Raw genomic sequence first — 13,982 nt, 5'->3', positions numbered from 1 at the left:
GCTTCTATTTTCTTAATTACGGATCTCTCTCTCTCGGTAATTGGTCAATGCTGTTGAAGTGATGAAAAAGCTAAATTCAACATTCGTGGGCTTTGCACGTGAGTTTTGAAACGCGCTCAAAGTAAAACGAGCGAATTTCACCTTTAAGATTCAGCCCGCTTGACGGTGGCGGGTTTTTTATTGATTAAATGCGTCACAATAGTTGCATTCTCGCTGGGCGGCGTCGTCGTCAATGCGCCTCCTACCTGCTGTGCGCTCACGTTCGATACATAATTTACTTCTCGTGCTCTAGAAGTGCTCAGCGTTCAAAGACTCGTCCAATACATTTGTGAATGAATTGACGACCATGTCATCGTTCAACGCTATTATAAACGAATTCTTCAATGATCCATTCTTCCGGTGAGTAAACGTTACGTACGAACGACTTTTCTGGATTTTCTTTTGATTAAAATTGGTACTAAATTCTGCTCCTTGTTTACCTTTTTGCACAGTTGGGAATGAGATGTCTCCCTTAGGGAGCTATTCTGCGAACCGTTCCGATACCAAACAATATTACGTTGCATCATGACATTTTCGGTGGTTATTTTAAAAGTTTCCTTGGCAGGATTGAAACACTGTGAAATGATCACAAAGTCATATCCGTCCGATTTTCATTAAACGGGTCGTTGCGTTCTCTTTCTGTCTTCCACCAAATTTTCATCCTCCTAAAATGTTGATTTAGGTACAGTTTGCTGCTTTGCCCACCATATGTTGCAGGTATAATCTCATATTCAAGCATGGAAATTCTCGTTAACTGAGTCGCTGCAAAATTCAACAGCTCCTTAGAGTATATATGTTTTTTGAAGAATTCTTAGTAAATAGGTACTCATTAGATGTTTTACCATAATTTTGATGCAAAGTATATAACAAACTAAAGTTAACAACACTCTTCCATTAAATATAAACGCTTTATGTCAATCCTACCTGATGCACTGAAGGTTCATATTATCATAATTTTGTTTTTGGTAATTGCAGCCCTGTGGCAGCAGCCCCTCATCCTCAGTTCCATCAAATGGCAAGGATGATGGATTCTCTCATCATAGACTCGTTTGCCTCGCCCTTTGCATTTACCAAAATCACTGCAACGCATAGAAGACCCTCCCCAAGCAGGCAAGGAACAGCCACCAAAGGAAATCACCATCACCACCACTACTATCACAAAAGTAACCGAGCACACAATAATGGAAAGTCGAGCGGTAGCGAAAAGCAATCTAATGCTCCAATCAAAGCCAACCACCAAGGTATGCCAAAGTTATTTAATTGCAATTGTGTAGTGCAAGTTTGAAAAATATTAGAATAACTTAGATCATGAAGACAATGTGTTTCTTTACACTATTAAAATGTGTTCATTTTTTAAATTGAGTTTTACCTAAAATTCCTGTTAACATTATATTTGGGTGGAAGCAGTTTGCTCCAATGAGAAATCAGCACTAAGATTGAGAGGATTTCTCTTTTGCTCTCTTCAATAAGTATGCTCATAGAATTCACTGCCATGGTATTGATTCAGCCAAATTTGTCAAAATGTTGGATGATTTGATTGATAGTACGACAGAAAATGACCAATGGGGAATGGAGATGGGAGAAATTAGTGATCAATGTATGCAACCCTTGTGCAATTTTAAAGGGCAGTTGCCCATACTGGGATCTGTTGCTAAACCACAAGATAACTTTAAGGTTTAAAAGCCAAATATTTTCCCTGTCCCAGATTATTAGTATGTGTGTTGGAATTTTGGTGTCCTATGTTGGAACACTCACAGCATTTGTCATTGTTGTCCTTTCTCGAAGTGAAGTTGGCCAAACTAATTGGGAGGAGGTAGCCAGTAAGCAAGTACAAACCAATAATAATCAAAATAATCCTAGTACAAACATCCAAAGTTCAACATCTGAAAAGTGGATAGCTTCTTTGCGCAAAAGAGACCCAGAAATACAGCCAGCCCTGCCTTCACTGAACCCACGTGCTAGGTATGTGCTAAATGTTACCCAATGAAAGTGACTAATTGTCAATTTGAAAGTTTAATTGGAGAAGGATGTTTTTGTAGTGTAAATGGCATTAAAATTCCCCAAAACTTGTCATAAAAGTTTTCATTCTGTTGTTCAATTTCATTCAAGAGTTATTCAATATCTTTTGAAGCCTTGATTACCTATCAGTAATTCAATTTGTGCATGTGCTGATTCTACAATGTAGTGAATATCTGAGGTTTTTATTCGATTGAACATAACTCCAAGAGTTACCAAAATGAACTTAATCACCTGCATCTTTGGCTTGTACAAAGCAATCATAGCCCAAGCTAATTTAGAATATTAGACTAGTATTGCTTGGAATTGACACCCTTGAGTGAAATCCAATAACCTTGGACAGACACCCTAAAATAACAATCAGGAAATCATTGTAGAATTTGATCTCCAGGATTCTTTACATTAATTTAGCAATCTCAAAAGTTCCTTTTTGTCACCAGTTTATTGGCACCTTTCATCACTCTTGTGGCATGGACACTTATGCATTGTATGCACCATACTTATCCATTACTACACTATACGAGTATCGTATCTATCACAACGGAGAGTAAATTTTAGTTCCATTCTTGGTACACATATTATTTGGTCCTTAAACAAATAATTACAATTTCATCCATATAGTCAAGAGTTAAATATAATAATTTCCAATTGATTCCTATTTAATATAATTTTCATTTGAGGCTCATAGATATCATTTTGTAGGCACCTTATTAAGGAATGCTCATTTTTAAAATCGCATTCATGATCCCCTAATGTAACTCTTGCAAGTAATACCTATTTGATATGTGAAAAATATCCTCACCCGCTTGCACTCTTTCTACAAGGATACCCTAAGCAAAAATAAACAATTTAAAAAATATTAATGTTGACTTCCACTCTCAACATTGTCCCCTTTCTGCTACCTTTAGAGCATGTCCCAGGTCAAATGAAACCAGTTGCACTATTTAATATGAATTATAATGCACGCCATTCAGCACTCCACATTTATATCTCTTTTGATCAATATTAGAGCTGTAGCAATCGGTCCACTGTCTCAGGTCACATTCTCATCCCAGCATGGCAGGAAGTCGCAAGTCCCGATCGGTTGAGCGCCTACCAAAAACCTCTGTGGGCAGCAACAGGAATGCACCCACGGGCCTACAAACCAAATCCACTCCACACCGTGCACCCACAGCCATCAAGAAACTGGGTGGCTCATCAGAAGTTGCCGGGGAGGAGGAAAAGGAAGAAAGGAATGGAGGTGGGGGAGGTGGCAGCCACTTAGGGACCAGCCAGGGGCACCCCATAATCTCAGGATTTGAAAACCATATGGTGGAGGCACTGGAGAGGGAGATTCTTCAAAAAGGACCTGGAGTTCCATGGACAAGGGTTGCTGGACTGAGAGAGGCAAAGTCTATCTTGCAGGAAGCCATGGTCCTACCCCTCCTCATGCCCGATTTTTTTAAGGTGATTATAATGAATGAAAATGTGTGTGAAATTATCTATTGTCTCAACAAATGAATCATGCAGACTGGTGTGATGTAATTAATTCCATCCATTCAAACAACATGGGCTATCTTCCAAAAATCAGGAGCCTGCAGAATTAAAACAATGCAAAAACAAGTACAGATTTCTGTTATTTGTGCTTTCGGGCTTTCATCCAGTCCAGCTAGGGACCACAATCACTTATTTAATACAATCAGGAAGTGAGAGAAATCAATCTAACACAAACATATACAACAAAGAGTAGGGTGAAAAAGGGCAATGAAAGTTGAATAAGGGAAAATGTTAAGTAGGCATGTTAATTAGAAGGCTTGTTGAGCAGATATTGCAAGTTTCGCCACAGTGTTGCTCCCCTTATGTGCAAAGTTGCCTTCTATTGGGTTCATCAATTTCCCATTGCTGTGAGTAGGCATTATAGTCAAATGATCCCCCTAATCAATTTCAAGCAAAAATTGTCTATTGATTTTAGTGTTAATTGAAGTCGACTAATACTTTTCATTTGGCCAAAAAGGAACCATTGCCTAAATTTGCAGGTACACAAATACTGAAAAGTTTTTTTCCTAGATATTATTGCAGAAATAGTGGAGCATCGAAATTGCATTGCATATTTTACATAAATAATTGGAGAACATATTTATGGCCACTAAAGTAAAATGCAGAAAGAGGATTGGCCATATGGCAGTACTCTTTGTGATCACAAATGGCCAAAGAAGAAGGATTCATGAGGAAAATATTAACAAACAAGTAATATCTAATGGAAGGAAAAATAATAAAAATGAAAATTAGCATTAAACATAGGCTCAAACACTTCCCCACTCAAGACTTTGATGGGGATTTTTTTAAGATTCAACTATGATGATTATTAAATATTATTTTCAGATGGAATTAGCGACAGTTTTAGAAAATAAGCTTAGATATATGGCCATGGTACGACTGGAAAAATTCTTCTATTACACAACAATATATCTCCTTGATAAGCCTTGAAAACGTCTATCCTGAGACACCCTACAATTCTGATGTTTCCATAATCAAATACAGAAATGAAAAATAAAACTGGTGAAGGTATCTCACCTATGATAAACCAAGAGTGAAAACAAATTTTCATTGATGCTAAATTTGTTTTTTTTTTCATTTAAACCTAAGGTAACTGTTAGAATTTCTTTAGGCATGAATGTATTTAATGCACAATCCACCAAATGCCTATGGATGAAATTTCAGTTGTGTGAAACTTGAAAATGGGAATGTTAACTTTATGTATGGGTCTTTGGGGCAATAGAACTGTTAGAGGATTGACTTTTTGAGAGTTTCTGAAAAGAAGGATTTTTCAATGAAATGATACCTCTAAATGAGATGCCAGACCATGATGCAAACCAGATCTGTTGTTGATTCCATAGGGCATCAGGAGACCATGGAAAGGAGTACTGATGGTAGGCCCTCCAGGAACAGGAAAAACCATGCTGGCAAAAGCTGTTGCTACTGAGTGCGGAACCACCTTTTTCAATGTTTCCTCATCGACATTAACATCCAAATACAGAGGGGAGTCAGAAAAATTAGTGAGACTTCTCTTTGAAATGGTAAGTTAAAATAATAACTGTTCAATGCATTGCCAAGAAAATCTCACCACTAGTGAGATTCCATTCTAGTCAGCATTTAGTTTTAGATAAACACTATATTATATCTGGATATACCAACATATGCTTCCTGCAACCTAATTCCAATAAATTAAGTAGAATGTCCATGGAAAATATGTTTTATCAAGATATATGGAAATAGGAAAGAGAATTATGCATGTCCAATTTTAAAATGACAAAAAGAAGACAGAAAACCAGAATGGGCTTTTCTATGCCAGTCCCTTTTGACAGAAAATCAAATTTCAGTCAATAGCAATGCAAAGCTGTAGGGATGCAACATGACAATTGCTCAAAATTTAATTTATATTAGTGCTATAAACTCCATATTACTAAATGATAGTTGCTACGGATAGACATTCTCCATACTAATTCCATGGAAAGTCACCCTCTTTAACTATCAAGTGGATATTGTGATGCCATGAGAGTAGATTTTCAGTAATTGTTTCATGCCCAGCACTGTTATTATTATTTGAGTTTTCTTGACTGTTGCAGGTCACATTAGGGACAATGATTAGTTTTCCTATTCTCAGAGATATTTACAACAAAGCCTCCATCTCCTTCACAAACTTAAGACAATCAGCGATGAAAAAACTTGCTTAAAATTCATGGATAATGCATATATTATTTTGAATGGGAATATCTTCATAAAACCACTAGCATTTAATGAGCACCAAGCATTGATGACTTAAACAAGTCCTATTTTTTATCAGTAAAATTTTTAAATTAACCAATTGTTAATTTCTTTTGAAAAATTTTCAGGCCCGCTCATATTCTCCGAGCACTATTTTCATCGATGAAATAGATTCTCTGTGTTCACAAAGAGGATCTGACTCAGAGCATGAAGCATCAAGGCGGTTCAAGGCAGAGTTGCTGATTCAAATGGATGGACTTAATTCAGATATGTACGATTGCCTCTTGAAGCATAACTTAATATGAGAACTTAATATGAATCTTTTGGCAATAAATGACATGCATGTTTAGCATGTATTTGAATGCACACATTCTGAACTAACACAGAATTTCTACTTCATATATATTCTAATGTCAGCAAAATGATTTCTGATAAGCTTTTAAGTTCATACTTACCTATATTTTTGTATGACAAACTTAAGGTATCTTAAATTGAAAAAAGATATTTTGCAACAAGTATAAGAGTAAAACCAATTCCAGAAGAGCATAACAGGAGACTGGAAATTTTCAAATTGAATACTATTATGTACATATGTACAAGTAGCCCTCATAACAGAAATACATTTAACAGAAGCACGATGTGAATATTTATGGGCTATCAACTATTCCAGCAGCTGGAGATCTATTTATGATCTCTATTTATGATCTCTATTTAAGATCTATATAGATCAACTAATAGTCATTGTAAAGACAATTACAAATTACCCAAATTATTAAATTATCCTAAATCCTCCTCCAAATGTCTAATCTTTTGAAGGAAAGATGCAATTGACCTTCACAGAAAAACTGAGTGTACCAAATGATTGATGATAAATATGGGAAAGCATCCATGGAACAAATGAGGAATAACATCCAAACTTATGATGAGAATGAGCATATAAATGGATACTAACTAGGAATACATTTATTACTCTGAACGTCTTGGCACCCTTTCATCCATAATTCCTGGATGTCTCCCTTCCATTGCTAAATGCCTTATTTTCTTCTTTAATTAACTTGCTTTGTTTATCCTCCTCCTTAATCATTTGTGAAGCTTGGGGTCTCCCAAGTATGCCAGTAGTGTCAAAAACAGTTTATAAATCTGATATGCCAAAGTATAATAAAACACATTTGTTTTCAATTAAACATGAGAAAGGCAAAATTGAAAAGCTCATTTTCATCATGCAAAGAAAAGTTGAAAGCAAGTAAATAAAGTAGTAATCTCCAGAGTTAATGGAGAGCGCAGCATTATTTCTGGGACTTAGAGCAAAAAATGGCAATGCATACCACTGATATATAATTTAATTTCCTCCAATCTTATATTTAGTCAGACATATTCTCCATGTCATACAGTATATTCAGCAATGAGTTAACACTGCAACAAGCCACTTTTCTCGTAAAAGAGCTGATAACTTACATGCTAAGAATCAACATCCTAGCCTGGCTTTGTTTATCCTGAATTGCATTTAAATACATTGCACTAAGTGAATGTGACTAAGAATAGGACATTTTTTCTCTGACTGTTAGCAACAATATTTGTGACTTCTGTTGCCGAGCTAAAACAAATCAACTTAAAACTGGACTGAAAGGTTAATTACTTTTGAATTATGACTCTCCTTTCAATCAAATTCTACCACCTCATTATAACAAGATGGTCATCCATATATAGTGTTTTACACTGTAGGTATATAAAATGTTGTTGCACATGGGTTACATGTAGAAAGGGGCACACCCCTTCTCTTTTTTGCATAACTACCAACTTTGTACTTGGATGTGAAAGCGTCTGAAAATATTTGGAAAGTTTTAAAATGTTTGATCTCTACAAGCTGATTCATTGCATTTTTATCTGTAGGAATGAGGATGGAAAGACAATAATGGTATTGGCTGCAACCAACCACCCATGGGATATTGATGAGGCTTTTCGCCGACGATTTGAGAAAAGAATTTACATTCCACTTCCAGATGGTATGTCAGACTATTATTAGCAAATCTAAGTACATGATATGCATTAGTACCAAGTAAATTAGTGGTAGCCTAATAGATATGATTTAGATGAAATTCTCTATATTAAGAACATTTCATATCTGTAAAATGGACACTTAATGCTGAAACTGCCAATGGGTAATGAGTATTCTAAAATATTCACAAAATGCATTTCCTGACATTTCCTTTCATGTTTTAACTCTGTGGATCATGACCATATGTCTATATGCTGTGGATTGTTTGAAGCCAAAATCAATTGAAGGAATTCTGAGGAATTCTGTGGAATTCTGAGGAATTTAATTAACGAGGCTATTATATCAAAAAAGTGGTCAAAAACAGAACAGTTTTCTCTCAAATGTGCAAAGGGGCAATTAATCTAAAAGTTTACCTCAAATGTAACTTTTTATGCCAAATCTGTCATCTGCTACCTCATATGAGGTAGAAAATAGGTACCTCGTTTAGTATACTTAAGCATTCAAATTTTGGTAAGGTTTGAGGATTGGGTTCAGGACCTCCAGATTTTTAAAGGTTGAATGTAAATTTACTCTCTCAATATTTTAAAATATATAAAATATTTTAGATTTCGGTCACCTTAAGAAGAAAATTGTGTAATATTGAAAGTTACTGAAAAACTTGGATCCTGAGATGACTGAAACATCCCTAAACTTATAATATGATTAAATTATAAGCGGCAATATTCAATATTGTTATGACTCAACTGAAAAATTTAAGGGGAAAAACGTACTTTGAAATTAGCAACTTTCATGCCTGGGGAATGTAGGGTTGTTGGAATTTTGCACTAGATCTTTCATATGGAAGGTTCTGTAAAATGAAATGAAATCATAATAGTCAGAAAGGGAGGGCAAAAAATAATCTAACATTGTAAATACAGGGAAATAATATAGAATTGGGTAATGCAAAAGTGGTGGAGAAAAATTTGAGTACCTACATTGTGATTGGCTTATTCATAAAGGGGGAGATGCTTGGGGTCCCAGATGTAGCCACCTATCCAAAGGGCATTCTACCAAAAATGAGATATCCCCCACAGGATCACAGAGGAACCACAAAAAAATCCAACCCTCTTCAAGGATTAGACCTAAGAAATGCTTAATGATCTAAGGCACCAAAAATGTGATGCATTATTAGACTAGATTCCCCACTACTGACAAAGAATTAGTCATAATGTTTTGGGAATTTCCTTTTCATGTACAGAAAACATTATATCAGCCACAAGTTGAATAAACATTCCTATTTGTTTTCACCTATCCAAATATTTTCCTGGTACACATTAAAAATATTTATAAATACCACCATATGCTATTTTGTTTCATAATGCAATTTTAATAATCCTGTGTATTTTCTGTGATTCAAAATTTTCTTCATTTTTTGGCAACATTGATTTTGATAGATGAAGCCAGAGTAGCATTGCTAAAACTTTGTCTGGAAGGAGTTGCTGTTGACGAAACCCTGGAACTGGAGGCAGTGGCTAACAAGCTGGAAGGCTACACTGGTTCTGACATTAGTAACGTTTGTAGGTAAGACTACTTTGTTTCTCAACCACTAGTAAATAAAATCGTTTACTTTTCATAGAGTTGTGTACATTTACAACTAACTTTAAAACTAATAAGAGCCATTAACATCAAGTAGAAATAAATTGGAAAGATATAAATTTGTTTCAGGATGCAATTCGTGCTGCAGTACTTGTAGATATGATTGAATATATAGGATTTTCTATTAATATTCCTCCTCCAAAATACATAATTATTATTATGCCCTCAAGTCCTTATTTCACATTCATATAATTAATACCGGGAACGCTTCTCCAATGTTAGGTTTGCTGATGACCAAGCTTGAGTTTGTCAGTCAGCCAAGGGGCTGCAAGCGTTGCTTAGTGAATTGGAAATTCAGTGCGACAGGTATGGGATAACAATCAATATTAATGAAACAAAGGTTATGTGATTTGCCAGAAAGAAAAAGGCTAAGCTAAACATTAAAATAGGAGGGCAAAAACTAGAGCAGGTAGAACAGTTTACGTATCTCGCAAGTGTTTTGGACCAACACGGTCAAAGTAGTAGGGACGTAAAGAGAAGAATTGCACTAGACAAACAGGGTTTCACAAGAAGGAGGGAGTTGATGACAGGGACGTTGAGTGAGGATATTTAGAAACGACTCATAAAAACCTTGGTATAGAGCATAGCTATTAACAGCACAGAAACGTGGCCATTGAAGCAGGAGGATAGACATAGATTAGAGGCTTTTGAAATGCGGGTGTGGAGAAGAATTGAAAAGGTGAAATGGACCAAGAAGAAAACAAATGAAGAATTACTTGGTATGGTGGGCGAGGAGATGGGTTTGCGGAGAGAAATCCTATGGAGGCAGGAAAAATGGATAAAGGGCGTATTGATGGGCAGTGGGATGTTGAAGACTGTAATAGAGGGGAGAATGTTAGGCACACGAGGAAAGGAAAGGAGTGGGATAGGGATGTTGGACGGGATGAAGGGAAGAAGGAAGTACTCGCAGATGAAGAGGAACTTGATGTAAAGTAGGTTGCTGGATTGTGTTTTGCTTTTTAGGAGTCACAAAATATTTATTTAGTAGCTGTGTCCATCCAAAAACCTACCTTAACTGGTAGATTACCTTGTAATAATAAAAAACTTCTCCAATTTACAAATATGCATTGGATTATTCAGTTTGTTTATAGGTTTTCTCATTCCATATGAATTGAATTCTCATTAAAACATCAAAGAGCAGTATATTTAAACGATTTTTGTTAACATTGTGATATTTTTCACAATGATGGTTTTTCTCAGAAAGTAACTATGTTTACGAGTGTTCAGTATATTAATAAGCTTTATTTTACTCTGTTTTCATTGATGTCTAAGTACATTTACACAAGGCATTTCAGCTAATTCATACTTCCTGATCTATATTTTATATGGTTTTTCATGTATATTAATATAATATCCTAAATCACAAATGTAATTGATTTCGCAGGAAACTTTACATAAATTTGTTGAAACCTAAATAAATTTAGATGAACTTATTGTGATCACCAGCTATCTTCCCCTATGATAAATTAAATATCCTATTTTCGCTTGCTGATAAATAATTCATCTGGTGTATTCTGAGATGAAAGAAATTTCTCTTGTGACGTGTCTGTCGATCAATAACTGACCATGCACCAAAATTTCAGAGCGATAATGTGCTCAAGAAAACTTAACTTTAACCATTTGAAATTGACAGGGATGCTGCTCTGATGAGTATGCGCCGAAAAGTGGAAGGCATGACCCCAGAGGAAATACGGAATATGCGCAGAGAAGAAGTTGAACTGCCTGTGACAAACAAAGACTTTGAAGAAGCAGTTACAAGGTGTCGTTGTTCCGTGGCAAAAGAAGATGCAGCAAAATATGAGGCATGGGTGCAAGAGTTTGGTTCTTGTTGAGAATGACTGGACACAATAGTCAGGAGCGACGGTCACACACGTTCATAACTAATGATGTGATCAGGAATGAATAATTTTCACTCAGGAAAATGTGCCTCTTCGTGGATGCACTTTTCATAGTTGAATGGTGGATTGAATCATTTTTGATGTTGTACCAGCTGGGACTTTGAGGCCCATATAAATTCTGAAAATCATCACTAAGGTGTACTTGTAGATTGTAATAACATATGTACAGACTGAATACAATCTAAACTTGGTTATAATGAGCCATTGAGATATGACACCCTTTAGAACAGTAATTCTGGAGAAAGAACTAAAAAAAAAAAAATTCTAGATATTGAGTTGTGCACTGAAAGATTTTGATGTAAATATCTAAGTTGAAATAACTTCTTAACAACATCTGCGCCATAATCAGACAAAAATTAATAGCAGGAAGTTTCTATAATTGCTTTATACAACTTATTACATTCCAAGTGTGTTTTCTGCCCAAAATTTTTTAAATAATTAAGTACCTAATATCTGGGAATGTAAAAATAGTTCTTTAAGCCATTGGGTTGGCCATACAATAACCCTGTGTCATAATTATAATTTTCTTCCAAATTTCAAATGAAAAGAGGAGTTTAAGGGAAGATGCTTTTTATACATTAGATGTAACTGTAAATATGTTCAGGACCTAGTCAGGATAAGTGTGGAAGCATTATGGCCAAGTTTAATTGTATTTCAAAATTATTACTTCTGTGAAGTCAAAATTTGAAATTATGGAAGGTTTACCTATCAAATTTTAATAAATACTTAGTATCTAACATTGGTTGACTAATTGTAATGTCTTATTTTCATCTTGAATACTGTATTTCCATTAACATATGCTAGAATAATTCTACTAAAAAACTTTCATGGTCAGGCAATTCAATTCAAGACAGAATAAGAGCACAGGTGATCCAGTGCTTTCGTTAAATACTTCCAGGGTTAGAGCTGTTTAAATTTTGGCACAAATTTATACTCACATTATTTAAAGCTACATGAAACTGTTGGTATTTGAAAAATACTATCACTAATGTGGTTGATAGGTTTCTGGGCCTACTCCTTAGGCATTATTATTTGAATTAAGGTTAAGCTATAACTTCTTTTGTAACTTCTCGTTTATCAGATTTCAAAATGCCAATTCCTTTCAAAGTCAGGACTTTCAAAAAATCAAAAGTCTCGAGCAACCCTTAACATATATATCATATTTTTACAGAGGTAAGAAACCCAAAGCCTTTGGACCACATTCAACCTACTGAGCCCTTTACTCCTGCTCACAAGGTGCCACTCAATTGTTCACCGTGTGACAGAACATCTGCAGATCCTCAGATTTCTATGTTTCCCCCATGGTCCCTGCAAAGATAAGTTCCCCAGTTTATGGCATATACTAGGGAGCAAGTATATATGAGGTGCAACACCATCCCAAATATTGGCAGCAAATTGATGACATCAATTTAAAAGCATGGTCATTCATAAATCAATATATATATATCAATGGTTATAATCAGTTTAATAAGGAATTTGATCCACATACATGCAATGACGTACAAAAATTTGTTAGAACATATGTTACTCAATGTTATACGATGCCCAAATTATTGTGGCTAAGTCAATAGGTACTGTACCTTTTTCTTATGTGACGTACATCTAGTATTTGCAGCCAAAGGAGATTAAATGAATTCCAAATAACAGAGAAAAAAGAATCTCTTTCAGCATATTCATCTAGCAACAAGGGGAAAATTGAGAGAGATTATAAATTTTGAACCGAGGTAAAAGATTCAAGTTTGTCATTTTGTGAGAAACATTATTAAGTTATGTCTTAAAATTTGTTGATGTTTGCCCGCAAAGTAAACGAAGGCTAGAGGAGTTGCTCTAAAGGCATTTTTCAATGGACCATCTTTCCAATCTATGTATAGATAAAGCTACTATTTAATATTTTGAAAGTATGCCCTATGCAGTACTCTGCAACTATGACATAACTGAAAGTTTTCATTTTTACCTCACTAAGTATAAATCATAGATATTTACTCTCACTACTTTTTTAGTATATTATATCCTCTCTCGGAAGGTACATGACCAACATTTAAAAAATAAAACATTGTTAAATATCCTAGGAACAACTGATTGATTTTGAAATCATGTTGCACGAGTGATTTCTGGTATAGAAGGAAATTATTTCACAACTTTTGAGTATCTAAGGGGGTAGGTGTGTCTATTAGTTTTATTGTGATGAGATGGTTGGTGCACAAGATGCATTTATCCTCCCCAAGAAAATTTAGAAATCCTGGGGATACCTCATTGAAGGTGCTCTGGGATATTATTTTCCAAATTTTTTAACATGAAAGGCTCTACCGGCATTGTTTGAAATTGGAATCTTAGATGGAAAAGTTCAAAAATTACATCCCTGCATATGATTTTTCTTAGATTGTATGCCTATGGAAACACATGACTAAAATACAGCATTTAACATCTGATTAGCTACTGTTGCCTCTCTGTGTTCTTCTAAAATAATTACACAAGAAAAAACTAAAGAGTCAAAGAGTATAAAAATAGTTGTCTGAGAGCAAGAGGAACAAATTACACAGCTATTGGACTGAGGTCTTCAGTAAAGAGTGATCATGAAAGTTTTATTCTTATAATTTATCCTGCAAAATATTTATTTTCAGTTGTATTGTTAGCTAAATGTGTTTGGTTGAGGT

At 35.1% G+C, this 13,982-nt stretch overlaps 1 protein-coding gene across 2 annotated transcripts; it reads left to right on the top strand.

Moving 5' to 3' along the window:
- The first annotated feature begins 233 nt into the window (after window positions 1-233).
- LOC139691623 (katanin p60 ATPase-containing subunit A-like 1) lies at window positions 234-12,059 on the top strand. Of its 2 annotated transcripts, none has more exons than XM_071589503.1 (9): window positions 234-399; window positions 1,015-1,280; window positions 1,830-2,001; window positions 3,111-3,501; window positions 4,932-5,111; window positions 5,928-6,070; window positions 7,690-7,802; window positions 9,229-9,355; window positions 11,064-12,059. In XM_071589503.1, the coding sequence occupies exons 1-9, from the start codon at window positions 347-349 to the stop codon at window positions 11,260-11,262; spliced, it is 1,644 nt and encodes a 547-aa protein (XP_071445604.1). In that variant the 5' UTR covers window positions 234-346; the 3' UTR covers window positions 11,263-12,059. The 2 variants fall into 2 exon arrangements, with proteins under 2 accessions (XP_071445604.1, XP_071445603.1); XM_071589502.1 differs by having other exon boundaries at window positions 3,093-3,501.
- The last annotated feature ends 1,923 nt before the right edge of the window (window positions 12,060-13,982 follow it).

The sequence above is a fragment of the Hetaerina americana genome, unplaced genomic scaffold (genome assembly GCF_022747635.1).
Source record: "Hetaerina americana unplaced genomic scaffold, ioHetAmer1.1.p SCAF_1, whole genome shotgun sequence".
Taxonomy (NCBI): domain Eukaryota; kingdom Metazoa; phylum Arthropoda; class Insecta; order Odonata; family Calopterygidae; genus Hetaerina; species Hetaerina americana.
This window is presented reverse-complemented; position numbering and strand designations above follow the sequence as displayed.